Below are 27,285 nucleotides of genomic sequence, written 5' to 3'. Positions count from 1 at the left end.
TAAAGGCCAAATGTTATATATGATTAATTTTTAAACCAACCAAGAGAGGACAAAATTTTAAGCTCCTTTTGCTCCTTTCTCTCTTCATGTAGGCATATAGATTTAAAATTTTCTATCCATTATGTCTCCCTCTCCCCATCTTTATATCTAGAAAGATGTTAATCAAATAAACATACCTAGATATGATTAGCATAAACATCCATTTTGTAGGCTGAATATTAAATAAAGATGAAGGAAAAGTAAAGTATTAAAGAAGAATGTCTATTTAAAAGACTATATAGAAATATCCTTTTTATCTATTCCACAATGTTTCTCTCCAATTTCCATGTTCCATAATTTCAGTGTAAAAATAGTAGGAGTTATATATATTGATAAATTTTTCCTAGAATTTTACCATAGCTTACCAGTTCAGGGAACAGGGATGGGTGAAAAGAAGCAATGAAAGTGCACAAGTGAACACAGACATATTGATATAAGGTGACAGCCATTTCAGCTTGTCCTTTACTTATAACTTCTGGCAAATTAGCAGGCAAAGACAGCTCCCCCGAGCACTGCTCAAAACTGTAGAAAATGGCTTCAAGCAAAGACATCCTAGAAAAAGCAAGAACATTGAAGCCAATATGGTTAACATTTAGTTCTTAAACAATTGTAACAATAACACATACAGGGCTTATATAAGTCAAGAAAAACATCTTAAAGAGATAGAACAAAGATAACGGACTCAAAAGGGCTAATTTCAGAGAAACCTGGGAAGACTTACAAGAAGTTATGCAGAGTAAAGTGAGCAGAACCTGAGAAACATAGGGATGATAATTAAACCCATAGGAGCTCTTGAGGTCACCAAGTGAGAGAATGTAAAGAGAAAGGAGAGGATCACACAGATTCTTTTTTTTTTTCTTTTTTTGAGGCTGGGGTTAAGTGACTTGCCCAGGGGTCACACAGCTAGGAAGTGTTAACACTTAACACCAAATTTGAACTCGGGTCCTCCTGAATTCAAGGCTGGTGCCCTATCCACTGCGCCACCTAGCGGCCCGATCACACAGATTCTTGAAGTCCACCTAACAGTTAGGAGGCGTAATGAGATATTTAAAAAGAAGGCAATAGTACATGTTATTTTCCCTCCAAAGTGGGAAAGATCAAGGCAAATTGGAATTCTCAAATGAAGTTTCATGTAGGATTTTACTTGAGCATCTAAGCTTTCTTTTACACAGTGATATATATCATTTTAAGTCCAGAAAGACACCATATAAACAAAATCCCTGAGAGAGCTGCAGTATATATTCAAGGACAATCAGGAAATCTCACTGTGAATTAAATGCTAAGTTGAATTTTTTGGTCCTTTAGAAAACAAATAACAATTAAATGTCTTTGAGAGGAGAATAAGAAAGTAGTATGTTAGGAAGATTAATCTGGTAACTGTGGTAGAAAGTTAGAGGAAGGCCAATTAAGAGGCTGAAATAACAAGTATAAAGTGATAAAGGCATACTCTATTAAGATATTATTGGAAAAATAGAAAGGCTGAACAATTTGAGATATATGCAATATAATGTAATAGTATCATATATGAGGAAATGAAATATTAATACTTTTAGAGAACTATGAAAAGGACTATGTGAACTATGCAGAATACAGAAAACAAAGTATACAATGACAACGATTCAAATAAGAGGATTAAAACGAAGTCCAAATTGTGTAACTAAAATGACACAAATTCTGGCACTGAGAAAAGATGAAGAAATGCATCTCTCTCTTTTCTTATGTGCTATCATATATGGTCATTCTGTCAAATGATTTTGCTGATTTGTTTTTCTTTGTTATAATGGAAAGCTCACTAGGTGGGGATAAATTATAAGGAAGCTATCTGGAAATAATCGTAATGTAAAAGCAGAAAGCATCAACAAAAGTTTTAAAATAAATCTATTTAGAGATGTAACATTTAAGATTTTCGTATGTAATGAAAAATATCCAAATTAAATGATCAAATGTGAGATGTATTTTTAAAAAAGAGAAAATATCCAATTAATTTCTGAATTACAAAGACTGTCATATTAACAATAGTTTTAGTATTAAATTGTCATCATTCTAATTCTCTGAAAATTGGCAACTCATTACTGATCAGAAAATTTGATTAAAGTATCATGTCAAATAACAGAGTTTACAGTAGTTCATCTATAGTATGTTTTGTATTTAATAAAAACATTTTTATTACCTAGATTTATGTTCAGAATATTGGCTTCTCTTACACCAAAGATGCTGTACATTTTCAGGCTGAGACGGTAGCTTGTCCATTACATTAACTAGAAGGAGACACTGGGGAAGTTGTAGCTCAGAAGATAGATCTTAAAGTGAAAAACAAATGAGAGAATAATATATTTACACAAATATTTTTAAACAAATCAAATTTCACTTAAAATTAAATTCTGGTGACAAGACATATGTAACTTTTAACTTTCAGAGCACTGGGAAATGGGTATGGGGGTGTGTGTGTGTGTGTGTGTGTGTGTGTGTGTGTGTGTGTGTGTGTGTGTGTGTGTGTATTTCAAATTAAATCAGTTGTAAATGCAAGGGGAAAGAATCAGGAGTTGCAGAAATTGAAATAATGGATTACCTATACAAAAAATATCATTCTGTACACAATGAAATATAATAAATTATTCTACATAATTAGAGAAATATTTATGAAGTAGTCATTGTATATGCAGGCACTAATGATGAGATAAAGGGTTCCTTTCAAAGGGTTTATAATCTAATGGAGGAGTGACAGGGAAGACATTTACATAAATAAGTATGATAAAAAGAAAAATGCATTAGAAGTCTAGGAAAAATGCTTTAAGAAATTTGAAGAGATGGGGCAGCTGGGTGGCACAGTGGATAGAGCACCAGCCTTGAATTCAGGAGGACCCGAGTTCAAATCTGGTCTCAGACACTTAACACTTCCTAGCTGTATGATACTGGGCAAGTCACTTAATCCCAGCTTCAAAAAAAAAAAAAAGAAATTTGAGGAGAAAGAAAGATCATTCTCACCTAGATAAAGAAGCTTAAGGAAAGTCTTCATAAAAGAATAAATATCTTCCTCCTTAAACAAGAGGAAAATGAGATGGCAGGAGTTGGGGAAAAGGGAGTCAAAAGAAGTAACCCTTTCCAGTAAAGAGGAGTGGAAAAGGCAGAAAGAGAACAAGGAATAGAGAATTGCCCATTTTTAAATGGAATGCTGAATATATGAAAAATAATAAGATATAAGGATGGGAAAGTATATTGGAGTCAAATTATGGAGGGAATTGAACACTAAATGGTGCACAGGAATTTTATATTTTATTTGAAAGACAAATGGAATTTACCTAATTTGTCTTCTAATACAGTCTCTACAAAAGGGCTGAATGATAAAAGTTGACTGATGAGTGGATCCAGAGCCACTAGAAATACACTTAATATTTCCTTCTCTTGTGCCTTGGGAATCATTGTAGCATACAGACTTGGAGGAAATTTACTATAAAATGAAAAAATAAAAAAGCTTGTTAGTGATTTGTAAGCAGTACCAAATTTTATACCAATAGACATCAGAATAAGTCAAATCAATATGGAAAATCCTAATGGCTAAAATTATTTAAGAATTTTATCCTAAGGCAATGTGGTGACGTGAATAGAGAGCTGGAAAGGCCGAAACTTAAATCTTGTCTCTTCTACATCCTGGCAGCAGCACTTTTAGCAAGTTACTCTCCGTTCTCTGGGCAACTCCCTAAGATTATAATTTGTTATCTGTACCAGAAGAGTGATATTTTTAAAAATATTCCAATGAAATTGTAGGTTTAGATCAAAAAGTACAGTAAAATAAAACTCTAAATTCTAAACTACATATCAAAGCCAACATTTTGAATATTTTTTAATTACTGAGATAAATATCTGGTACAATATTATGGCACTCCATAACAATGATAAACATATTGACAACACAGAAAACATCAACCTTGAATTCAACAGCCATGAACAATATAAGAAAATTATTTCTTTTAAGTTTTTCAGTAATAACAGAATGCTGAAACTATAGTTTAATGGAATGGTCAGTCTGAGAATTTCAAAGCTTTACAAAGTAGGCTATAGTACTAGAAATAAACTAGGAAGTAAAAGTTAGGGATCAATTATTAAATGCCTACCACAGAGCAGACACTATGCAATGCACTGGAGATAAAAAATACAAAAGGAATCAATTCTTGCTTCAAGAAGCTTACATTGTAAGGAAGGGCAGAAGACACAACAAATACATAGAAAAGCAAATGTAGACTATATACAAAATAAATTCATAGTGACTGGGAAAGTCTGTGCTGCAAAGCTCTTGCACTGGCAATGCCAGAGAAAACAGATTCTGAACTGCAGGTGCTGAGCCATAGAACTGAAAAAAAAAAAAAAAAAAAAAGGAAGCAGGACTAGTCAACAGGACAAGAGACCATATGCATATGGATGTGTGTGTTAAAGGGGGGAGGGACAAGAGAAGACTGTGAACCTTTTACCTAACCTGGAAGAAAGAGAAGGGCAGCCAACTGAAGCCATTTCTGACCCCTAGAGAGCTCATTGTGGGAAGAGGTGACATGCTTTGAAATACAGACCCCAATGAAATCAATCAGGGTGAAAGATCAGGAAATAAGACATGAGGAAAAGGTAGGAAGGTGGGTGTGAGGAGGCGGGGAAAGGAAGGACATGGAAAGAAGAGAGAAAAACATGACAAAAAGTACCAAAGGTTTCAGGAAGAAGATAACATAATACAAAGTACTTGGGAAGCATCAGGAATATCAGGAAATACTTCAGTTAAGTTGACAGTGCTTGAGCTGAGCCTTAAAGGAGAATGAGGTAAGGAGGGAGCACATCTTAGGCCTGGAAATCAGGAGCAGAGAAACATGGGGACAGGGGGATGTAACAGGAGAGTAATAAAGAGAAAGGAGTCCAATTTAGCTGGACTGCCACATGCAGGAGTGGAGAACAACATCCAGGGAAGCTAGAAATAGAGGTTAGAGTGAGGTTGTAAGGCTCTTTAAAATCTAAACAAAAGTATATTATATCCTAACACCAATAACTAATGTCACTGAGATTATTGAGTTGAAGTAGAATAGGGAAAATGGGGTGGGGGAGCAGAGTCAGATATATGCTTAAATAAAATTACTTTGGGAGTGGTCTGGAGGATGAATTGGAATGTGGAGAAACTGGAGACAAGATCAATTAGGAGTCTAGCAATAATTTGGCAAAAAGTGATAAGATCTTGAATTAATATGTCTTTATGAGTAAAGACTGGAGTTAGAAGCATGAGAAATTGTAAAGGAAGAAATGGTAAGATTTGGCAATTGACTATATATGTGGGTATGGGAGAATGAGCAGTCCAGGATAAAGTTCAGGGTATAAATGTTGGGCAGCTAAGTGGTCCAGTGAATAGAATGCCACTTGCCCAATTTTCCTCAGTATCCTCATCAATGAAATTAACAAGAGATGGAAATAGTAAACCATTCCAATACCTTTGACAAGAAAATCTCAAATGGGGTCATGAATAGTCAGACAAGGCTTAAATGAATGAACAACAACAAAAAGGTATCTGGAGATTGGAAAGATAATGGTGCCCTTGATATAAATAGTTAAATTTGGAAAAGACAAAAAAAGACAAAAAGTTTCAGGAGAAAGATTATATGTTGTTTTGAACATGCTAGATTTGAAATGGATCTACATAGTCAATCACCACTAGAAATTTGGTGATGCAGGATTAAGATTCAGAAGAGTTATCAGCATGGGGATAACTAAGCTCATAGGAGGAGATGAGATCATCGAAAGAGTGTATAGAGAGAATTAGAGCAGGCTTTGGAAAGAGCTTCGTGTAATCATCAGTTAGGAAGCAATACACAAATAATGAGCCAGAAAAGGAATATCAATTTGGCAGCTGTGTAGAGAATGAAAAAGAGAAAGATCAAACATATGAAAACCAATTAGAAAGCTATTGCAATTGTCCAAATAAGAGATAATGATACTATATGACTAGGGTATGAGTTGAAAGAAAAGGTCAAATCAAAGATATTGAGGAGGTGGGATCACAAAACTTGGCAACTGCCTTTGACATGGAGGAGATGAATATGAGTAAAAAGTGGAGGATAATTCCAAGGTTGCAAATCTGGGTATTAGGAAGAATGATATTGTCCTTGATAGAATTAAGGAAGTCAGAAGGAGAACACTTGAAATGAATGTGAATGCAATTAAATTTTTTTGGGGAAAAAATGTTGCTCTTGGAACCAGGAATAGCAGACTGAGATTAAGATGAAAGTGAATTCATCTACCGATATGTTGTTTGGAATAATCCAGGGACAAGTGATGGAATCTAATATAAGAAGTGGAATTCTGAATATAAATAGATAAGAATCTCCATTTTGCCCCTGGGGTTCCTTCCTATTTCTTGAGATATAGGGACACAATTGGGAAGGAAAATGAGAGGAAATGGTGTAATTATGACTAAGCAAGGAGAAAGGGAAAGTAAAAAATACTTAATATATTCTGCTATAATATAAATGGAATGTTTTACTTTTGGTTACTGGAGTTAAAATTGCATTTTAGTTAAATCTATGTGAAATTAGATTTTTTACTTAATCACCTCTTTTTAAAAAAAGTTTCTTTAATTGTGATGTTCCTGACAGTACTGAAGAGAAGTTAGTCTGTTGAATGACAATAATAGCAAAGACACACTTGAGATCAATAAAATTGTCAATATCTAATTTTAGATAATACAGCTCAACTAGTCTGGACTTCCGCTGACCAACCAAAAAACAAAAAAACAAAAAAACTGATTTGATTTTTTTTTCCAGTTAATTGACTCATTTTTTTCATGAGCTGGTTATTTTGGTTATCTAATGGATAGAATGTCAAAACACTGTAATATCAGATGTTACTAAGCAAACAACTTTACATATCTATATCAACTCATCTTCTACTGAGTGGGACTACAATAACATTTGACAACAATGAAAACCACTAGAGTGTGCAAATTGCAATAATAACTGCTTATATCCTACAATATGATATTTCTGATTCTGGTCATAACATCATCGTATTAGTTATCAAGGACCATCACATGCTTATCATTGAACTCACTACAACAGATTTAGAGAACCATCACAAATCCCATTATTTGAAGCAAATAAAATTTACCGAAAAGATGACAGTACAAAAAAAAAAAAAAATCATAGTGGCTAATTTTGGATGATGCATAATACATAATGAATAATGAAGACAAACATAAATTTAACTAATTCTTACGCTAATGGCACCCTAGATTTAAAGACAAAAAGGACCTAACTGGTCCTAAAGTCTCCTACTTTCGTTCTACAAATGAGGAAACTAAGGCTCACTATTCAAATGGTCTATCTGTACTAACTTTAGTAATCAAATGATTTTCTATGCCTTACCTGTGTGTCTGAAGATAAAGTTGATGTAGTGTACAGCAAGAATCAGAGAGAAAAGGAAGAAATTCCTAAAATATAAAAAATAACTTATTTTCTATTTACATATTTAATACACAAATATGAATAGTAACATACACAAAAAAATAAAAATACAAAATAAAATTGTCATGGATTTGAAAAAAAAAAAGAGCCAGAAAAAGAGATTAAGAAGCAAGAATTCTTAATCAAACATACATATACACACTCCTCTCCTTCAGAGATCTCATCTTTTCTCAGGGTGTCTTATCAGTGACCTCTTCTACTCTGATGTCTCTTTATCCCCTTCATTTTCACTGCTACCATTCTAAATTGGGAGCTCTTAATACCTCACAACTAGATTAATAAAACAGTTTCTGAACAGTTCTCTTTGACTTTAGGTTCTCCTCATCCCATTTACCCTTCAGCATGGCAGCCAGAAACCAGTGGTGTTGCTAAAATATCACTCATTTTGATGAATCAAATCAGTTCCAATAGAGCAGTAATGAATTGAACCAGCTACACCCAGCGAAAGAAGTCTGGGAAATGAGTGTAAACCACTATATAGAATTCCCAATCTCTCTATTTTTGTCCGCCTACATTTTTTAATTCCTTCACAGGCTAATTGTACACTATTTCAAAAGTCCAATTCTTTTTGTACAGCAAAATAACTGTATGGACATGTATACATATATTGTATTTAACATATACTTTAACATATATAACATGCATTGGTCAACCTGCCATTTGGGGGAGGTGGTGGGGAGGAAGGAGGGAAAAAATTGGAGCAAAAGATTTTGCAATTGTCAATGCTGAAAAATTATCCATGCATATATCTTGTAAATAAAAAGCTATAATATAAAAGAAGAAAGAAAAAAATTATCACTCATGTCACTTCTCTGCTCAATAAAGCATTTTTCTATTTCCTATAGCATTGAAATTTCTGTACTTAGCTTTCATGTTCATTCAGAACATCTGATGAGATCTAACTTGTCACTGTTGTTCAGTAGTTTTCAGTCATGTCCAACTCTCTGCCCATTTGCATTTTTCTCGGGAAAAATACAAACATTGTTTTCCATTTCCTTTTTCAACTCATTTTACAGATGAGGAAACTCAGGCAAACAGGATTAAATGACTTGCCCAAGATCACACAGGCCAGATTTGAAATTTATTCTATCCAACTTTATTTCTACTACTCTCCAACACAGAGCTGCTCTTCTATTTATGTCCTGTAGTCATTGCTTTCAAGATGTCATTTATCATTCCCCTTGCCCAGAATTCAATTCAATTCAAATTCTGCCCATCCTTTTCCTGACTATCCAAACAACTACAACTACAGGTGTTTTATATTGCTTCTTTCACCTAGTCCTTTTCTCCTACCTCATTATAGCTGAGAATCCTGGATTCTAAAAGGGATATGTTTGCAGAGTGCAAACTCTGGTAGATTCTATCATATTAGAAGTCTTTGAATATGGTCCTAGGAATAGATTGTCCTAGCCTGGCTAAATAGAAAGAAATTCATAATTAATAAATAATCTGGTTATTTGGTGATGAATGCTTTAACCATGCCAACTCACTGTACAAAAAAAACAAACAATGCCCATCACCCCCATGCCATGCTGATCTTTCTGCTGCTATAGTGCAAGGGATAAAGGGATTAAAAAAAGGGGGTAAGAGAAGCTAAGAATCAATTTTTAAGCCATTTTCTGTTTAACATAGTTTTTTCATGTATGTTAATTTTTGTCTCCCCAACTAGCAGAAAAATTTATTTCTTCTACATCCTTCAAAGAAGTCTTTTATCAAACATAACACAGAATATAAAAACATGTGACAATCATAAAATTAGAACTGAAATTATAAAGTATTTTAGGCCTATAGAGTTTAGGTCTCTCATTTTACTAATGAGAAAGGTTAAGTATCTTGACCAGAAATCACAAACCCATTAAGTATTTGAGGCAAAATTTAAACTCAGGTCTTCCCAATTCCAAGACCAGTGTTTTATCCACTATGCCATGGCAGTCTTCACACTGATAATAAAAATAAATGTAAAGAAAATAAAAATATGATAATTTAGAATCCAAAATAAGTCTTACCTTAGTGTAGTGCAAAAGGGAATTGACAAAGAAACGACATAATTTAACTCTTTTCTGGAATAATTTATTGTCAGCATTCTCCTGTTAAAAATTAAAATGAAAGAAAATATAAGAAAAATACTTATAAAGAGAACACTATCTTTAAAATTAAGCTTCAATTCTTAATGAAAACACCTAAAATTTAAATATTCCAAGGAATAGCAATTTTCCACTAGTTATACCCAAGTAACATGAGTAACAAAGAAATAAATACATTAAAAAAAATTATTATAAAGGCTATACTTGAAAATCACTGGCTCCTAAATAAAGTTTCATATTGAGCAGCAAAGGGTAATTAATAATAGTTAAATTTTCATATATAGTGTGAAGTCTGGCCTGGAAGACAGAAAATAAGAATTCAATCTGGTTATGCTATTAATTGCAGGGTCTCAATAAATAACAAAATCTATTTGCTTTGGTTTCCTTTTTTAAAATATTAAAAAAGATTGACTAGATTTATCTTTAAAAGATCTCTTCTAATTCTAAAATTCTAGGATATATATGCAGATAGACTTATACATAGCAGATGTGAACAATCTCCTTTTCCAGTTCTCTTCCATTTTTTATTCTATCTTAGTGTTGATTGGAGAATGGCCTAGAGTAGCAAAGTAAATAGGGGGATCTCTTTCTCAATCACCAACAACACTAAGGGCAAAGACAAGAGGCAAAAGAAAAGACAGGAAAAATAATAGGCAGGGTAAAAATGTTCTCTATGTCATTTCTCTTTCCATTAGGCCTTCTTCCCTCTTACTCCTAAAATTTTTTTTCTAGCTCCACCCCCATCCTAAAGCCACCTTGATTCTTTTATCTACAGTCCTTCAAACCTTGATTAATTGGATCCTCCAACAGAAGCCTGGCACTCGGAGTCCACTTCCATTGCCCAACAGATGTCAGGAAAGGGAGTGCCTCCTCCAAAGGTAACAACCTAACAAAGTATAGGCCTGACATCCCAAATTGTATCTCTAAATGCATTTTCAAGTGGGAAAACTTAGACAATCAGCTAGCTGAAGAAAACCAAAATTTTAAATAACCTTCTCCAGTGAAAATGTGGTTCATTTACTGTCAAAGAAAGTTTTTTCTAGGGGCAGTTAGGTGGTGCCGTGGATAGAGCACTAATCCTGAAGTCAGGAGGATCTGAATTCAAATCCAGCCTTAGATACTTAACACTTTCTAACTGTGACAAGTCACTTAACTCTAATTGCCTCAGGAAAAAAAAATTTTTTTTCTTGTTTAAGTATCTTTTATCAGAGTAGGTTTTACCTGTGTCTCTGACTGTGTCATCTGTTCAGCTAACTGTAAACAAGAATGGAAGGAGAAGAGAATGTCTTCACATAAGGCAGCAATTATATCTTTGTGCTTCAACTGACTCTTTATCACAGACTGATGCTTAAGGCTTTGCCTAAGTGGAGAAAGAAATTCAGCAGGTAATTAACACACAAAAACCTCACATGGCTTTCTGTCACAAAACTATGTCTCTTCAAAGACCTAAAAGTAGAAATCAGGTCACAGGTATGAGTCAGCACAAAGTTGCCTAAGTTTACCCACTCCACCCAACAGGCACATGGGGCTACCTACCCAAATCTTAAGTCTCTTATTTTTCAAAGGATGTTTACATTATTTTTCCTCTGCTGCTTCAAAGGTGAGTTATCAAGGCTGATGAATATGGTGATGCAATTCAAACTCCTATCAAAAAAACACTCCTAAGGCACAAATTGGGATCATTTTATTCCTCTGGGGAACAAGCAAATGTATCTTTAATAGTTCTTCATTGCTTCTAGAATACAATATAAATCCCCTGATCTGGCATTTAAAGTGCACCACATTTCCAGCCTTTTCCCCACCTCTTGTATGGATTATTGGTTGGGACAAGGCAACAAGAAACCAGGATTTTTTTTCCTTGCTATTTTCCTTCATCCTAATTTCTTTTCAGTCAACTTGGACTGGTTCCTCAAATTTGGCATTTTATTTCCCAGAAACAAGCATTTGTATGGGTTATCCCCCAAGCCTGGAATATACTCTTTCCTTATTCCTGTATCTCAGAATGCCAGGGTTATTAGCTCAGGAGCTTCTACCACAAAGTCTCCCAAGACTTTCCTGTATACATCCCAATGGTTAGTATTCTCTCCTTATTTTACCTGCATTATACTTACCTGTGCACATACTGTTAACAACAGAATATAAGCTCTTTGAGAACAAGGATTACTTCATTTCATTTCTGTCTTGGCATGTTACATATAGCATCTTGCGCATAGCAGTCATTGAATAAGTGTTAAATTATTAAATTAAAGTTAAAATATTCCTTAAATACCTGGTTCTCTAGCACCTATAATTTTAAAAGATTACATTACGCTCTGACTTCTGCACATAAAGAGAAAAGTCAAAGAATAATTAACACTTGAAAGTTTTATCAATTTATTTTTATGAAATTTTGATAGGTGATATCTAAATATTATAAGAACAGTGACTAAATGTTAATTTTTAAAATCACCTTTAAAACTCACTTGTTTTATTTATTAAATTACATGTAGAAGCAACAAGAGCACATGCCCTGTAATCAAGAGGACTTGAAGTTCAAATCTGACCTCAGTCACTTGACATTTACTAGCTATATGTCCCTGGGGCAAGTCACTTAATCCTGACTGTCTCAAAAACAAAACAAAACAAAACAAAACAAAACAAAACAAAACAAAACAAAAAACAGGGCAATTTAAAAATTACATTATAATCTCAAAATTCTATCTGTTTCTGTAATTTGAAAAGGTCTATGACTTAACAATGAATAAATTATAGTACAAGATGGGGTACATGGCATGGATCTGGATGAAGAAAGCAAAATGAAAGCAAGGGAGAGAGGACTAGACAAAATGTTTTAGGAAAATGTGAATAAGGGAAAGGTCACTTTCAGTTGAGGTGATAAAGGCCCACTGAGTCTTTTTTTTTTTTTTAATATTTCCATGTTTTATTTTTTTCAATTGAGGAAAAAAAAAGCAACATATAATACATATATATATATATATATATATATATATATATATATATATATATATATATATATATATATATATATATATATATAAAAACAAGTCAATATTAACCCCACAGCTTTAGTTAGAAGCTGGTAGAAAGGCACTTAGAGGGGAAGGTTTGTACATTAGCTTTCAACATTTTAACACAAACTGCTGAAGACAGGCAAGGGAAAGGACTTAAAGACCGACAATTAACTTTTTGTCATTCAACAAGCCATTTGGTATGTTTTTCTTAAGAACTAAGTCAGAGAAGACCTTATTTCTACTTGGAGGGAAGATGTCTCTGAATAGCACCATTACTACTTTAAAGATTTATGGAACAAATCAGCAACTGTCATGCATTCCCTCATTTGTCTATAAAAGACAAAAGAACCAAGGAGGGTTCTGATTCCAACCCTCCCCTAACTTGATCGACAATTATGACCAGGAGGTATTGGGATTTTATAAAAAACTCAATTTTCTGAAAACTTGTAAATACTGAGTTGGTGATTTTTGAAAAGGGTTTTTCTCTCTTGTAGGACAGAGGGGGCAAATCTTTGTGCTTAAGAAAGCATATATTTCCCTATTCTGGTATTCAACAGAAACAATAAATAACCAGTCATGGGCTGATGAAGCAACCCTCAAGAGATTCTCAGAATTCACCAGCTTAGGGCTTGGAACAGCTGGAGCAACTGGAGATCCTGGAGGGAAGGAGGTGTGGTTTTATGATGTCACTTTCCACGGACTACATCAGGACACTCTCATTGGCAAGTATATGCTTCACCAGGCACCTGGAGGCTTCGTCAATGTTTTTTCTTTGCTGATGTTTCAAACTATCCCACAAAGCCATTTTCCTTGCAAAACTGATCCATCTTGAGTCCACTGTTGAGGAGCACATCTTTCCCCTGGTCGCACTTAATGGCTAAGAGAACTGCTGACACAGGCTTGCCATTAGGGAGAGTTAATTTGGCGTCCCAAGTCACTTTTCCACTTTGTCACTGCCTCAAAAGTGGCTGGTCTGGTGACATCGAAGACTATAAATGCTCCCATGACTTCTCGGTAATAAACCCTTGTCATATTTCCAAATCTTTCTTGGCCCACAATGTCCCAGAGCTGCAGGCGCATGACAGTCTCCAAGTTCCACTGCAGCACTTTCAAGGCAAAGTCCATGCCAATGGTGGCACGGTAGTGGGAGGAGAAATTCTGGTGCACATAGCACTTGATGATGCTGGTCTTGCCCATGCCCAGGTCCCCGATCACTAGCAGCTTGTAGAGACACTCCCATGGCTGGTCCTCCATTGTCCCTGTGCGCCCTGGCCGCACGCGCCGATTGCATGCCCTGTGCCCCGGCCCCGGAGGGGTGCAGCCCGGGACACACCGCGGGGTGTGTGGGAGCAAGCGGCTCGTGTGTGTGCCTCAGGGAGGGAGACGGAGTTTCCCACAGACCTACTGAGTCTTGAAGGAAAAGAAAGATGGACAAGAAGTAGTGCCAAAAGCCTGGAAATAGATTATACACATAGACTGTAACAGGTGTTGGAATGCTAAGGGGGACTTCTGGGGAAGATGTTTTGCCTTGAACAAGGGATTTTGAAAGGGAGTAATAGGAACTTAAAAAAACAAACAAACAAACGAAAAACACAATTTGGAAATAGATTCTGGTCAGCCTTAAATGCCAAGCTATGGAATTGGAATGCCATTTAATAGGTGTCAAGATACTAGTAGGAGACATGCTACTAGAGCTAAGACTTAGCAAGTAGACTGTACCCTGAGCTAGGCATATCAACAATCCTTTGCTGTCACCCTCTGGTTAATCTCAGCCTCAGCAACATCCCAGAATTGTTTCATATAATTATTGTATTGCTTTGACCAGCATTAGGAGTTCTCTGAGCTCAAACAATTCCAGATAATGAAGCCCTGCTATGAATCAAACTTGTCTCATTGTTGCTATTACCCCTTCATACTCAGGCTACGACTCACTGTATATGTAACTCCTGGTTAAGTACTAAGATTTGATCACACTAGAATGGATTCCCCCACTGGGGGAAGAAGGGCACACGTGTGTTTAATTTGCCTCCTTACTTAAAAGATGTTTCCCTAACTTTGAAATTAAACTTCTGATTTATTTGATTCCTGTCTCTCCTGTCCCTAGCCTGTCTTGTTCAACTCTAGCCATTCATAGATTAAATGCCAGACTAACTGGCATAGGTAATGGAAAGGCACTGAAGTTTCTTAAATAGGACAGTGACATGGTAAGATCTGTGTTTTAGGAAAATCGTATTGGCAGGCATCTGAAGGATGGATTGGAAGAAAAAAGATCTCTAGTCCAGACAAGCCGTGATAAAGTATCTAAATTAGAATGGTGGCAGTATCAGTGGAGAAGTGGGAACAGACATAAGTGACCCTATGAAAGCAGAATACTTGTTCCCCCCCCCCCCCCCCCGCTGGGGTTAAGTGACTTGCCCAGGGTCACACAGCTAGGAAGTGTTAAGTGTCTGAGATCAGATTTGAACTCGGGTCCTCCTGAATTCAAGGCTGGTGCTCTATCCACTGCGACACCTAGCTGCCCTCATGAAAGCAGAATAGGTAGCATTTAGGAATTGACTAGACATGGGAGGTAAGGGAGAGAAGAATCAAAGTTGATTGAAAATGGAAATCTCAAAGATGATGAGAAATTTAAGGAAGCAATTACAGACTATTCTTTTTTAGGAATAGAACAGTAAAAGGGAGGAGAAATAGAGTACATTAGCCTGAGAAATATTAGGATCAAAGGAAACTTTTTAAAGATAGAAACTTGTTCATGTTTGCTGAATAGGGAAAATTAGACAGTAGATAAGGGGTAAGGAAAGAATGACAATAAATGATTGATGCAGAAAGCATCTAAAGAAGACATTAAATAAGTCTTCATAAACTATTAAATTAATACAACTCACAGATAAACAAAAACATAGTCTATACAAAGAACAAATACATACTTAATTATAAACTTCCAAGTGTTGGCATGAAAAGCTTGGTCCATATCAGAAATAACAGAGCAGATACCCAATACTGAATGAATAACTAAAAAAAAAAGTAGAATAATCATTAAATATAAGCTTACTTACTGGGTAAGTTTCTATTCTAGTAAAAAGATCTGACAAAATTTGCAAATTAATACATTAAAAATAGTTAAGACTATATAAAACAATTAGCTTGTAATTTTATGTTTAAAATTTTCAACTCTAGGAAACTAATTGTTAAGGAAAAGGAAGACAAAAACAGCTATTTCATAGCTTTTCTGCTTTTTATAATTACCCTTTGATTCATAATATACTTTCTCTTTCCCTTTTTGTTCAGAGTTATGATTTCATTGGCACAAATAGTTATCCTCTATCAGTCTCTACCAAGGTAAATCAACAAGAGTTGCCCAGGGTTACGGGTAGACTTAAATCCATAGTGTTTTGGCTATAAAGCCAGCCTTCTATCCTCAATTCCAAGTTGCCTTAATTTCAGAATATTCAATAAGGAATGGAACAACTCTGAGCAAAAAGGATCAAATAAGTAGATAAAGGAAAAACAAACAAACAAACAAAAAAACTAATGTCTGTACCATTCACACAATGCTCCTATTCATCCAAGCACTAACATTTTCTTTATTCCTCTTAGCTGTTCACTCTATATCATTTTCCTTAGCTCTTGAGGCACAGACTAGTTGGGGAATGGCTAGTCTCAAATGCCAGTGCCATACAGTTATATTCATACATCTGTAACTACAAGGTCATTTTCTGACAATGTTGGGTCTTCTCAAAATAATACCTAGCAGGAATTCTTAACCTTTTTTGTTTGATATAGACTTCTCTGCAGGTTTGGAAAAGTCTATGGATTCTTCTAAGAATAATATCTATCACTTACATTCATAATTGAATGACATTCTAAATTTCAGTTAGAGATTATTCATAGTAAAGATATAATCCCCCCCCTCCCCCATCCAACTTCATAGACCTCATGGGAATGGAGGCAAGGAAAGGATGATGAACTACAGGTTAAGAATGCTTGCTTTAACCTCAACCTGTGTCACACAGATTTTTTTTCACCAGCTATTGCCTTAAAATTCCTCCTGAGGTCTTCAAAGTAAGGTCTAGACTGGCCAGCCTTCATTATCTATGGTGTCTATCCCTGACTTTGGCACTTCAAAACCATACACTACTTTTCCAGGTAATTTCCTTTCAACATGCTTGTGCTTCCTATCCCTCCCCCCATCACTTTTCAGTGCCTTCTACAATTTAAGTTTCTTGATGTTGGAGTCCAGCTCCAGTGAAATATCAAGTGTGAATGAACATGAAGTTAGGTGGAAGATATGGTCTGCAGTCACTCTCTTTTATTAACCTGAGTGCCAGCGTTTATATATCTTTTAGATTAGTGTTACAAAATTACTAGCTATCTTTATCACATTTCTTCCAGGGCATTTCAATACCAAGGTATTTGCCAACATAGAATTGTAAAATGCCTTGTTCTTGTCGCATGCATTCTCCATCAAGATTATCCTGAATTTACCAAGTATGTCTTTACAACTATTATAAAGATGGTGAGCCGATATAGTTTGAATAGTTCACCCTAACAGAGAATAGGTCTCAAGTAATCCCTGGACCAGACTCCTGCTGTTCATGGACTTATTCAATACTGGCTCTCTACACTTTGAGAATTGGAACTTTCATTTTGGCTTATATTTGCATCCCAGTGCTTAGCTTGGTACATAGTAAGCACTTAATGAATGCTTGTTGCCTTTTTTTCCCTCCACATCCCCTCTCTCAAACATTTTAATTTCTTCTTTATTGGCTCTCTCATTCTTTTGGTTAACTGACCCATTCTGCCACTACCTCATCTCTCTCCTCAGTGCAAAACATCTTGAAAGTTATCTACAACTAATATTCATTTTGTCCATATTGTTTTTACATCCAAAATTTCCTCTTGTCCTGTTAAATTCTTACCAATTCTTTAAAGTTCAACTCAGATGCAAATGCCATCTCCTCTGTGAGTTATATCCTGACTAATCCTTCCCAGCCTCTGCAGTCAGCAATTCCCTTCCTTCTCCAGACCTCAAGTAGCATTTTTTGTGGCATCTTAACATAATTATCATATTATTTGCATTAGAATCATCTATAAAAATGTCCTATTCCTTTACTATGGGAGCAGGGACAGACTGTGTCTTATCTAAACTTTGCAGCACTCTGTACACAGCACTTGAATGAAAAGAAGTATATAGATTATAACATTGCCAAGAATTTAAAATGTTATCCAATGTTATTTAACTTATTCCATACTTACATTGAGTATCTAAAAAAAATAAATCACTTTTATTAGAGTGGTGAGCATGGGTATCATATAAAATGTAACTTTATACTGTTAACACAAATGGACACATTTTGTCTACACACCTGATACCATATCTGAAATATCTTCTTCTCCTACTGAAGCATTCATACAGACCATATCAAGTACTTCCATTAAGTGCTTCTGAAGGGAATAAGCCTCCTTGAAAAGGGCCTGAAGAAGATCTGAAACCAGGTGCAATCGTCCAGAGTACACAGAGTCACTATTCTATTACAAGTAAACAAGAGAAAAACAATGAGAGAAAGCTCCAACTTCATCTTGCCAGCCAGAGTAATAGTGCAGTAAATAAAGGGCTGGCTTTAGAGGCTAAAGCCCTAGATTCCGATCAAGACATATACACACTGACAGATGAACCTGAGAAGTTGCTTTTGGTCAATAACTTATAGAGAAGGGGCTGACTGGCACTGGTAAAAGAAATGGCATCACTTCTAGACTCTCTCTACCATGCTGCCAGAAATTAAAAGCAGTCATATTGTTGTTGTTTTTATTATTATTAGAATGATTTTTCCAATGATATATGTTATGTTTCACAGATTAATTATAATAATTAATTAATTAAAGGTATTTATTTTGCAGTGCTTTCAAAGAACTCAAGCTGTCTGTGAGCATAAAAGTCCAGTTTTTTAACACCAGCTTTCCCCCAGTGAGGATAAATGGCTGTAAATTGTAGAATATCCTGATTTCAGAATAACCAAATTTGAATCCGATCCAAAAAGCAATGAAAATCTATATGTGAGCATAAACTAAAGTGGAATATATCAACAGAAAGGGAGATAGGCTGCTTACATAGAAAGTGAAAGGGATAACAAATAGTGAAATCATGTATTGGTATCTATGACATGCAGAAAATTAGAATGAAAACTGTCAGGCTGGTAGATTTTTCTTGTGTCCTATTCCTCTAGGGTTTCTATTAGGTCTAGGACAACTGAAACTATCTGGAATATAGGCATATGCCAAGAAAGGACCAACTATTTCCTTTTGAGCAGGAGTTCTCAACTGTTTTTTAGTATCATGGCTTCATTTGGTAGTCGAATGAAACCTATAGGCCCTTCTAAGAATGTTTTTAAATATTACCTCCCCTCCAAAAAAAGCCTCCTCTGCCAATACACAAGATTACAAAGGAAACCAATAGAGTATGTTGAATAAAAGATACAATTTTTTACCACCCAAGGCCATGGACCCCAGGCTTAGAACCCTTTTTGCTTTAGAAATAAATATTCTTAATCCATTTTCTTCTACTAACCAAATATATCTATAAACATAAATTCCTATCATTTTTTCATAACAAGATTTTTAATGAAATAACTTTTTAAATCAACACAAACACAACTTTCCCCCATGTCCCCCCCCCACCCCATAACAATAACTTATTGTGAAACAAAAGGGCATAAAGGTATCACCTGGGCTCTGTTGTTTAATTCAGCCCAGGTGTGATAAAATGGCAAATCTTTATTTTCCAGGTGATCAGGTTCAGCAGATCTAGTAATTCTATGACATTATGTAAGTCCCTAACCTCCAGGATCTTTCATTTGTAAAATAGAGGTGTTGGACCAATTGATTTCAATAGTCACTTTTATCTGTAAAATCCTCCTCTACCAAATTCAGAATTCTAATTGTTACTCACCTTGCAATGTACAAACGTGCTCTTGATCACATGAAGGGCTGAAGAGGGAAGGCTGTGTATATTCTCTAAAAATATGGATTCCTGAAGAGTACAAACATGTTGTACACATCCTTTAAGAGCTCCTAAGAGTTGCACCATTGACTAGAAATAAGGAAAAAGAACAAATAATAAATGCTCTAAATATATTCATGTGGATTTCAAATTAGTCTTGCTACATTATACCATATCATTCTTTTGTCCAGATAAGGTAGGACAAATTAAGTCCAATTCAATAAACATTGTTAAATCTCTCCTATTTTTAAGAGGCTATGATAGGGCCTAGAGATGTGAAGAAAAAGTTAAATTGTTAAACTGGGGGGAAAAGAGTAGCGAGTGGAAAGTATACAAATTAAGAAAATATGAGGGAAACTCCAGGATATAGATACAGAAAGAGAAAGGATAATATAAAAATACAACTATGAATTCTTGATGTCAAGTATTTCTGTATCAATTATTTACAATGTCTAGAAACCAAATTTCAAACTTTGTATCAGAACAGTAACAGTCCTGAAAAGCATTTTTATCTAAAAGCTTTCTCTGTAGTCTTCTTATTCCACAAGATCCTCTGTGAGTTCTTCCTTCAAATCTCCATTTTGAGAAAAGGACCCGACTAGCCCTATGTACACTATTTTCAGTTCTGATACTTCCTCTCAAGATTCCTATTCCATACTCCACTCAAGTATCTCTGCTCTTTACTTGCCTTGATTTTCAATTCTCTTTTATATGCTGTCTTCCTTTATTAGGATGTGAGCTCTCTGAAGTCAGGTACTGTCTTTTTTTCTTTTGGCTTATATTTGTATTTGCTGGTGGTCACCACAATGTCTGGCATAGAGTAAATGCTAACTAAGTGCTTATTGACTTGTTGACTTACCGATATATTCTTTTAAACTCTTCTCCCTTTAACTAAAAGGATTTTACTTACTTGTAAAATATTCCTTAGTGTAGCTTGGAGTTCAAAATTTTGGCTTGATAATTCTCTTGCCTGGCTAGATAGATCATACATCATATCATCAAATAATTTTACAGTCTGTGAAGGCAAAGGAATTTATACTGAATAACAACAAATCTCTAGACAATAACTAAGTTTTAAAAGAACACAAAACTTTGATTTTGTCCATTTACTTAATTATGACTTCTAAGATAAAATTTTGGGAAACATTACATGCTTTTACAACTCCTAGCTAATATAAACAGAATCTGAAATTGCCCTACCAAAACATAAATTTTCTATATAAGCCATAAAACCAATTTCTAAAATCCAATTTTTATGGTGAACAAATTAAAAATGCAGCTTTTCCCACTGGTTACCATAATGAAGATATGCATTCAAAGATGTTTATTTTCTCCTAGTAATGGTGGGTAAGTATGTGTGAAGCTATTTATACAATTTATTAAATATTCAATTACCTATTTTATAAACACACATTCTCTGTCTCTTGCTCTCACTGAAAACAACTGGTTAGCACTAGATGCTCAGATTGGGCCATGCAATAATTTCTCATGGGATATTATGAGTAGGCTTAAGATCATGGCCTCACATTAGCACAATGATTTCTCTAGAGGAACCAATGGGATCTGACTATAGAACAAAATCAATTTAACTTAAAAAATTTATAATTCATGGTGGTATGAAAGAGTCTGTTAGGATTACTAAGTGAGAACTCAGGTTTTCTGGACAATTACAAGGTGAGAACTCAGGTTGACTTGATAGAAGGAGCAAGCCCATTGGCTGAAGTGGTTCTTCCCAGAAGCCCTTGCATTATCCCACGCCCATTCTCTGGGAGAATAAAAGAGAGGACTCTCAGAGAAAGAAGAAGACTCTCTGCATTACATCAGGCCTGACGGGGCTCTCTGAAGGAAGGGAAGTCACTTCTTTGGACAAGAGTTAACAGCAACTGCCTGGAGACAACGGTTCGCTACAGGAAGAAGAATCTGTCTAAGAGATTTGAGAAGACACAGCAGATCTCTTCCCAGAGAGCGATCCGGCAGCTTCTAGAGACGACAGCTCGCTACATTTGGCGTCCACACGTGGGGCAAGGACTTTTGCTTATCCGGACAAGAGGAGCTAGACCAGACCTTTGCAAATTGGCGCCCGAACAGGGACAGACACAGTCTTGATTCCAGTGGAAAAGCTTCTGATCTAGATCTCAGTCTCTCTGACCCAGAACCGTGAGTAACGAGGAAACTTTGTTAAAGATTAAGTGAGCGTGCTAATAGATAAATAAGGAACTTAACTTGTTAAGGGCTAAACCAGGAATCTCTTATAGCTGAAATGGGGCAGATGTTAGCTATATTCAATCCCTGGACCTCAGCCGACTCATCCCCAACCCCAGAAGCAACCTCAGCTCCACCCCCATTCAGGAGTGGTACTATAGAGAGTATAATCAACATAATTGAGGAGCAGAGTTTACTTGTAACCTGGGTACAGATTGCTAAACTCTTGGCTGCATTAAGACGCACATCCCCTTGGTTCTTAGAGGAAGAAAAGATAGATGTAGATAAATGGAAGCTAGTGGGATATGAAATGAAAGAATTTCAAGCAAAAAATGGGCCTCGTTCAATTTCTGCAGAAGTATTTTATATCTACAACATAGTTCAATTAGCCTTAAACTATCAAGCAAGTTGTAGGAGAAGGAAAAGTTCTAAAAATGAACAGAGGAGGAAGTGTGAGGAAAAAAGGAAAGATCAAGATCTTTCCCTAGAGCAAGAGGATTTAAATGAGGAATTATGGTATGATTCTCTTGAAGAAGCTTCAACCCTGCCTAGAGAACAGATTATTGACAGGCCCACATCAACCCCACCTTCAGAGATGGAGGAAGAAAGAGGGGAAGAGGCAGAAACACAAACAGAATTGCCTGTGAAGAAGCCTAAGCCTATGACAAGATTAGAAAAAGCATTGGTTAAAGCTAAGAGAGAAGGACAGGATATAAGTGATTTTATACATGCATATCCTGTGATTGAAAATACTGACTCTGTAGGTAAAAAAAGGAGAAGATATGCACCTTTAGATTTGAATACAATTAAGGATTTGAAAAAAGGTTGTACCCTTTATGGGGCTACATCAGCTTATGTCAAAATGTTACTAGATGGTTTGTCTTATGAAGTCCTAACCCCGAATGATTGGAAATCCATAGCAAGGACATGTCTGGAACCTGGAGAAAATTTATTATGGCTTGCGGAATTTCATGAATTATGTAAAATTCAAGTCAGATGCAATTTGGAAATAGGAGTTAACACACAATTCACTTTTGAGCACTTAGCTGGTGAAGGTCAGTATGGAGAGAATTCGGAACAGATTAATTATACCATGACAATATATGAGCAAATTGCTAAGGCTGCAATAAAAGCTTGGGGTGTCCTTCCTGGACAGAAAGATCGTGGAGAGGCTTTCACTAAAATACAGCAAGGTCCCAATGAACCTTTTGCAGATTTTGTGGGACGTTTGCAAACTGCTGTCAAAAGAACTATTGGAGAAAATTCAGCTACAGAAATAATGACCAGACATCTGGCTAAGGAAAATGCCAACGAGATTTGCAAAAGAATTATATGGGGATTAGACAAAGATGCTCCTTTAGAGGAGATCATAAGACGCTGTGCTACAGTGGGAACAAATGCTTTTTACACCCGGACAATGATGAATGTGGAAAGACAGGGTCCCTCATGGCAAGGGCCTTCTAGAGAAACTCGGCGATGTTTTCAATGTGGAAAAATTGGGCATCTAAGAGCTCAGTGTAGATATGGAGATACAGTGAGAAGACAGGGTGAAAGAAGACCTAAAACCCCATGTCCAAAATGCAACAGAGGACTCCATTGGGCATCAGAGTGTAGAATAATTCAGGGAAATGGGATGAGGGGCCCAGGTCCAGGGCCCCTGGCAAAAAAAACTTGGGGCATGATGGCAGCTGATGTTACACCCAAAGAACCTTTAGAAGGCCAGGACTCTGATTTAATCAATCAGCAGAGAAGCAATCACATGGCAGAAAGGGATTACCTGATAAGTCAGTCAAAAGGCAATCAGATTGCAAAAATGGATTACACTTGGGGAGAATACAGGCCTTTTAAACCAACAGGGCTGTGCCCAGTGCAAACAACTCCAATGTAATTGTCAGATGATGAGAAGAGATTTAGAAAGTGGTAAATAGAAGGAAATTAGATAGGTTAACTGCCTGGGAGAGAGGGTTTGCTTGTATTTCTTCAGCAGGAGAAGGAATCAGATGGGTGCCAACGAGTCATATTCGGCTTGTCCATCAGAGAGAGACAGAAAAAGAGAAAGACTTCAAAATAAAGGAGAAGATCTAAGAAACATCTTACACCGAAAGAGCATGGATAATAAAAAGACTGTTAAAGAACTTTAAAATCAGCAGGAATCATTGGACTTCCTCACACAAGATGAGACTAATGGACAATGGACTTATGGACATTTATAAATTTTCAATTTATGATTATGTTATATACTTCTAGCATGTGTTACGTTACTATGTTACTATATGCTTATGTAATTTATGTAATTATCTGTAATACTTCCCATATTGATGGATTTATGTTTCAAGGTCATTTATGTAATTATCTGTAATACTTCCCATATTGATGGATTTATGTTTCAAGGTCATGACTGTCCTATGTCCTAAATCAAAAGAAAGGGGGAGATGTTAGGATTACTAAGTGAGAACTCAGGTTTTCTGGACAATTACAAGGTGAGAACTCAGGTTGACTTGATAGAAGGAGCAAGCCCATTGGCTGAAGTGGTTCTTCCCAGAAGCCCTTGCATTATCCCACGCCCATTCTCTGGGAGAATAAAAGAGAGGACTCTCAGAGAAAGAAGAAGACTCTCTGCATTACATCAGGCCTGACGGGGCTCTCTGCAGGAAGGGAAGTCACTTCTAAGGACAAGAGTTAACAGCAACTGCCTGGAGACAACGGTTCACTACAGGAAGAAGAATCTGTCTGAAAGATTTGAGTAGACACAGCAGATCTCTTCCCAGAGAGCGATCCAGCAGCTTCTAGAGACGACAGCTCGCTACAAGAGTCTACTTTGAATCTTACAGCTATGTTACAAATAATCACATATAAGTTTTTTAGCTACAAATTTACTACCACATTTTTCAGAGCAAAGATAATTTCTGAAAACTTAAATCAACCAACTGGTTATGTTTTCCTAATTTCAGAGTTTTCTTTCTTTCTTCTTTTCTTTTGTTCATAAGGGTTTATTTTAAAGATTTTGGTTTATTTTCTCCCCATGCAATGGAATTTCACAATTGTCACAACAATATGAGATGAACAAAACTAATGATTTTAATTATGTTATCAGTCCTGAATTCTGAATTTTCACTTGGTTATTTTAAACAAGAGGTATCAAAATTTGTCCAAATAAAAGTCACCTGGACTGATAAAGTAATTTTGTCACTGAGCAGCTAACAATTTTTTTTAAACCCATTAGGGTTAAGTGATTTGCCCAGGTCACATAATTAATAAGTCATAGAATATGAACTCAGATCTTCCTGCCTCCAAGACTGTCTCTCTAATACTTGATGTTCTAAATACAAATATATTCTTGGATTAAGGAGTTCCTTTTTTTAAAACTTGATTTATAAATATATAATACTATCCAAAATGTCGTACCTTTGGTAATACTTGTGAAAAAAATGATTGTTCCAATGATAAATAGTTGATATGAGGTAGAAACATTTCTGTAAGAATCTTGAGAACTCCTATAAAGTGAAAGATTTTCATATTTTTATGAAAAGATTAATCAGTCAGTAAAATTATGGCAAAACTACAGTATATTTATATATTAAAGAAAAATTCAAGCATAGGTTATATATTTTTTTTTCCAAAATCACTGTTCTTGATATGTTTTTATATCACTTGCATTACACAAGATATCAACTCCCTTCCAATACTTTCCCAAGAGCCACTTCTTATGAGAAAGGAATAAAAAAAAAATCCAAAAAACCTAAACAATATATCAAAAAATTCTGACATTATAAGCAGTGTTCAATAGTCATGGTCCCACATTTAAATAAAGCAGAAGGGGAAGTGCTTCCTCATCTTTCTTTGCAGTCAAAGTTGGTCATCATAATTTCACAGCACTCAGTTTCAATTGTTTGTTATTCTTTCCATTTACATTGTTGTAGTCATTATGTATATTGTTCTTCTTCGTTTTCCATTATAAGTACATTATAAACATATATTAGAGCCCACAATATGGCAGGTTCTGTGCTAAGCTCTAACAAAGAGATAGTCCCTATCCTTAAGGAGCTTACAATCTAAAAGGAAAGACAATAGACAACAGGAAATTAAATGAGGGGAGCAGACAGGGAATGATGATGACAGAGTGAAAATAAATCAGAGAAACTGTCATGAAATGAAGAGTTGGCTGGGAATTGAGTCTTCTATAAAGGGAGGAAATGGACAGTCTTTACTCTAGCCTTCCAGTCATTCACTCAAGAGAAACAAAAGCAAATGAAGGTACAAATGGATATGAGTAGGAAAACTAAAGAAATCTTCATGATGATAAACTTCCCAGTGATGAGCTCATTGGAGAGGTATGTATGTGTGTGTGTGAGTATTAGGGAGATAATGTCAGAGTAGAAACCAAGCAAAATCAAACCTTCCCTGTGATTCTCTGTATTGATCATTTCTTATGGCACAGTAATATCCCTACATTACACTTATGCATCACAATTTATTTTATCATTCCCCAGAAGATGGACATCCATTTTTAAGTGTTATCTAAAAATATTTTCAGTTTTTAAATGTCAGGAATAGCCATTTACTCATTCAAATAACTGAAGCTAAAAAATTATGTGCTCTAGAGAAAATGTTTCCTTCACCTGTCAAATGGAATTATGCAAGTAGAGAGACTAAACTGTTTAGTTTAACTCAGCAATTCCACTACTGAAGATAGACTTCAATCAATCAACAAGTAGTTATTAAAGCACCTACTATCTGTCAATCAAGCATGGTGCTAGGTACAAGAACAAAGAATGAAATTATCCCTAAAGTGGAGGAAGCTGACATTATAATGAGGGCAACAAATAAATAAAGTATAAATACAAAATAAAAAAAATAAAAATATATACAAAGCAATGGAATTCAAGGTAATTTGGGAGAGAGAACATTAGCATTTGGAGGATCAAGAAAAGCTTCTTAAAGAAAATGGAATTTTGTATTCTGATGGAAGTGGATATCTTCAACATAGAGAAGAGCTAATCCAATTCCAATTGATCAATGATGGACAGAATTAGCTACATCCAGAAAAGGAACACTGGGAAATGAGTGTAAACTGTGAGCATTTTGTTTGTTTGTTTGTTTTGTTTTGTTTCTCTTCCCAGATTATTTTTACCTTCTGAATACAATCCTTCCTTTGCAACAACAACAATTCGGTTCTGCACATATATATTGTACCTAGGATATACTATAAGATATTTAGTATGTATGGGAATGCCTACCATCTAGGGGAGAGGGTGGAGGGAAGGAGGGGAAAAATTCGGAACAGAAGGGAGTACAAGGGATAATGTTGTTAAAAATGCATATGTACTGTCAAAGAAAATGTTATAATTATAAAAATTAATAAAAAAAAAAAAAAAAGAAAATGGACTTTCATCTACATCTTAAAGGAAGAAAGACTCTATAAGGCTGAAGTGAGAAGGAAGTGTGTTCCAGGCATGGAGGTCCAA

General features: G+C 35.5%; 1 protein-coding gene across 5 annotated transcripts in view; it reads right to left on the bottom strand.

Moving 5' to 3' along the window:
• FIRRM (FIGNL1 interacting regulator of recombination and mitosis) overlaps positions 1-27,285 on the bottom strand; it is a 64,275-nt gene that overhangs the window by 32,014 nt on the left and 4,976 nt on the right. For 2 of the 5 annotated variants that reach the window (XM_074308313.1, XM_074308316.1), the window contains 11 exons: positions 25,226-25,314; positions 20,529-20,633; positions 19,568-19,708; positions 17,988-18,150; positions 15,549-15,633; positions 10,832-10,970; positions 9,533-9,613; positions 7,428-7,492; positions 3,339-3,487; positions 2,210-2,339; positions 405-591 (listed from right to left, as the gene is read on the bottom strand). In XM_074308313.1, coding sequence (XP_074164414.1) covers positions 405-591; positions 2,210-2,339; positions 3,339-3,487; positions 7,428-7,492; positions 9,533-9,613; positions 10,832-10,970; positions 15,549-15,633; positions 17,988-18,150; positions 19,568-19,708; positions 20,529-20,633; positions 25,226-25,314 — 1,334 coding nt within the window. Of the gene's footprint in view, positions 1-404; positions 592-2,209; positions 2,340-3,338; positions 3,488-7,427; positions 7,493-9,532; positions 9,614-10,831; positions 10,971-13,732; positions 14,032-15,548; positions 15,634-17,987; positions 18,151-19,567; positions 19,709-20,528; positions 20,634-25,225; positions 25,315-27,285 lie in introns of those variants that run through there. The other 3 variants (XM_074308314.1, XM_074308317.1, XM_074308318.1) reach the window with 3 other exon arrangements.

Source organism: Sminthopsis crassicaudata, chromosome 4, assembly GCF_048593235.1.
Source record: "Sminthopsis crassicaudata isolate SCR6 chromosome 4, ASM4859323v1, whole genome shotgun sequence".
NCBI classification, from domain to species: Eukaryota; Metazoa; Chordata; class Mammalia; order Dasyuromorphia; family Dasyuridae; genus Sminthopsis; species Sminthopsis crassicaudata.
This window is presented reverse-complemented; position numbering and strand designations above follow the sequence as displayed.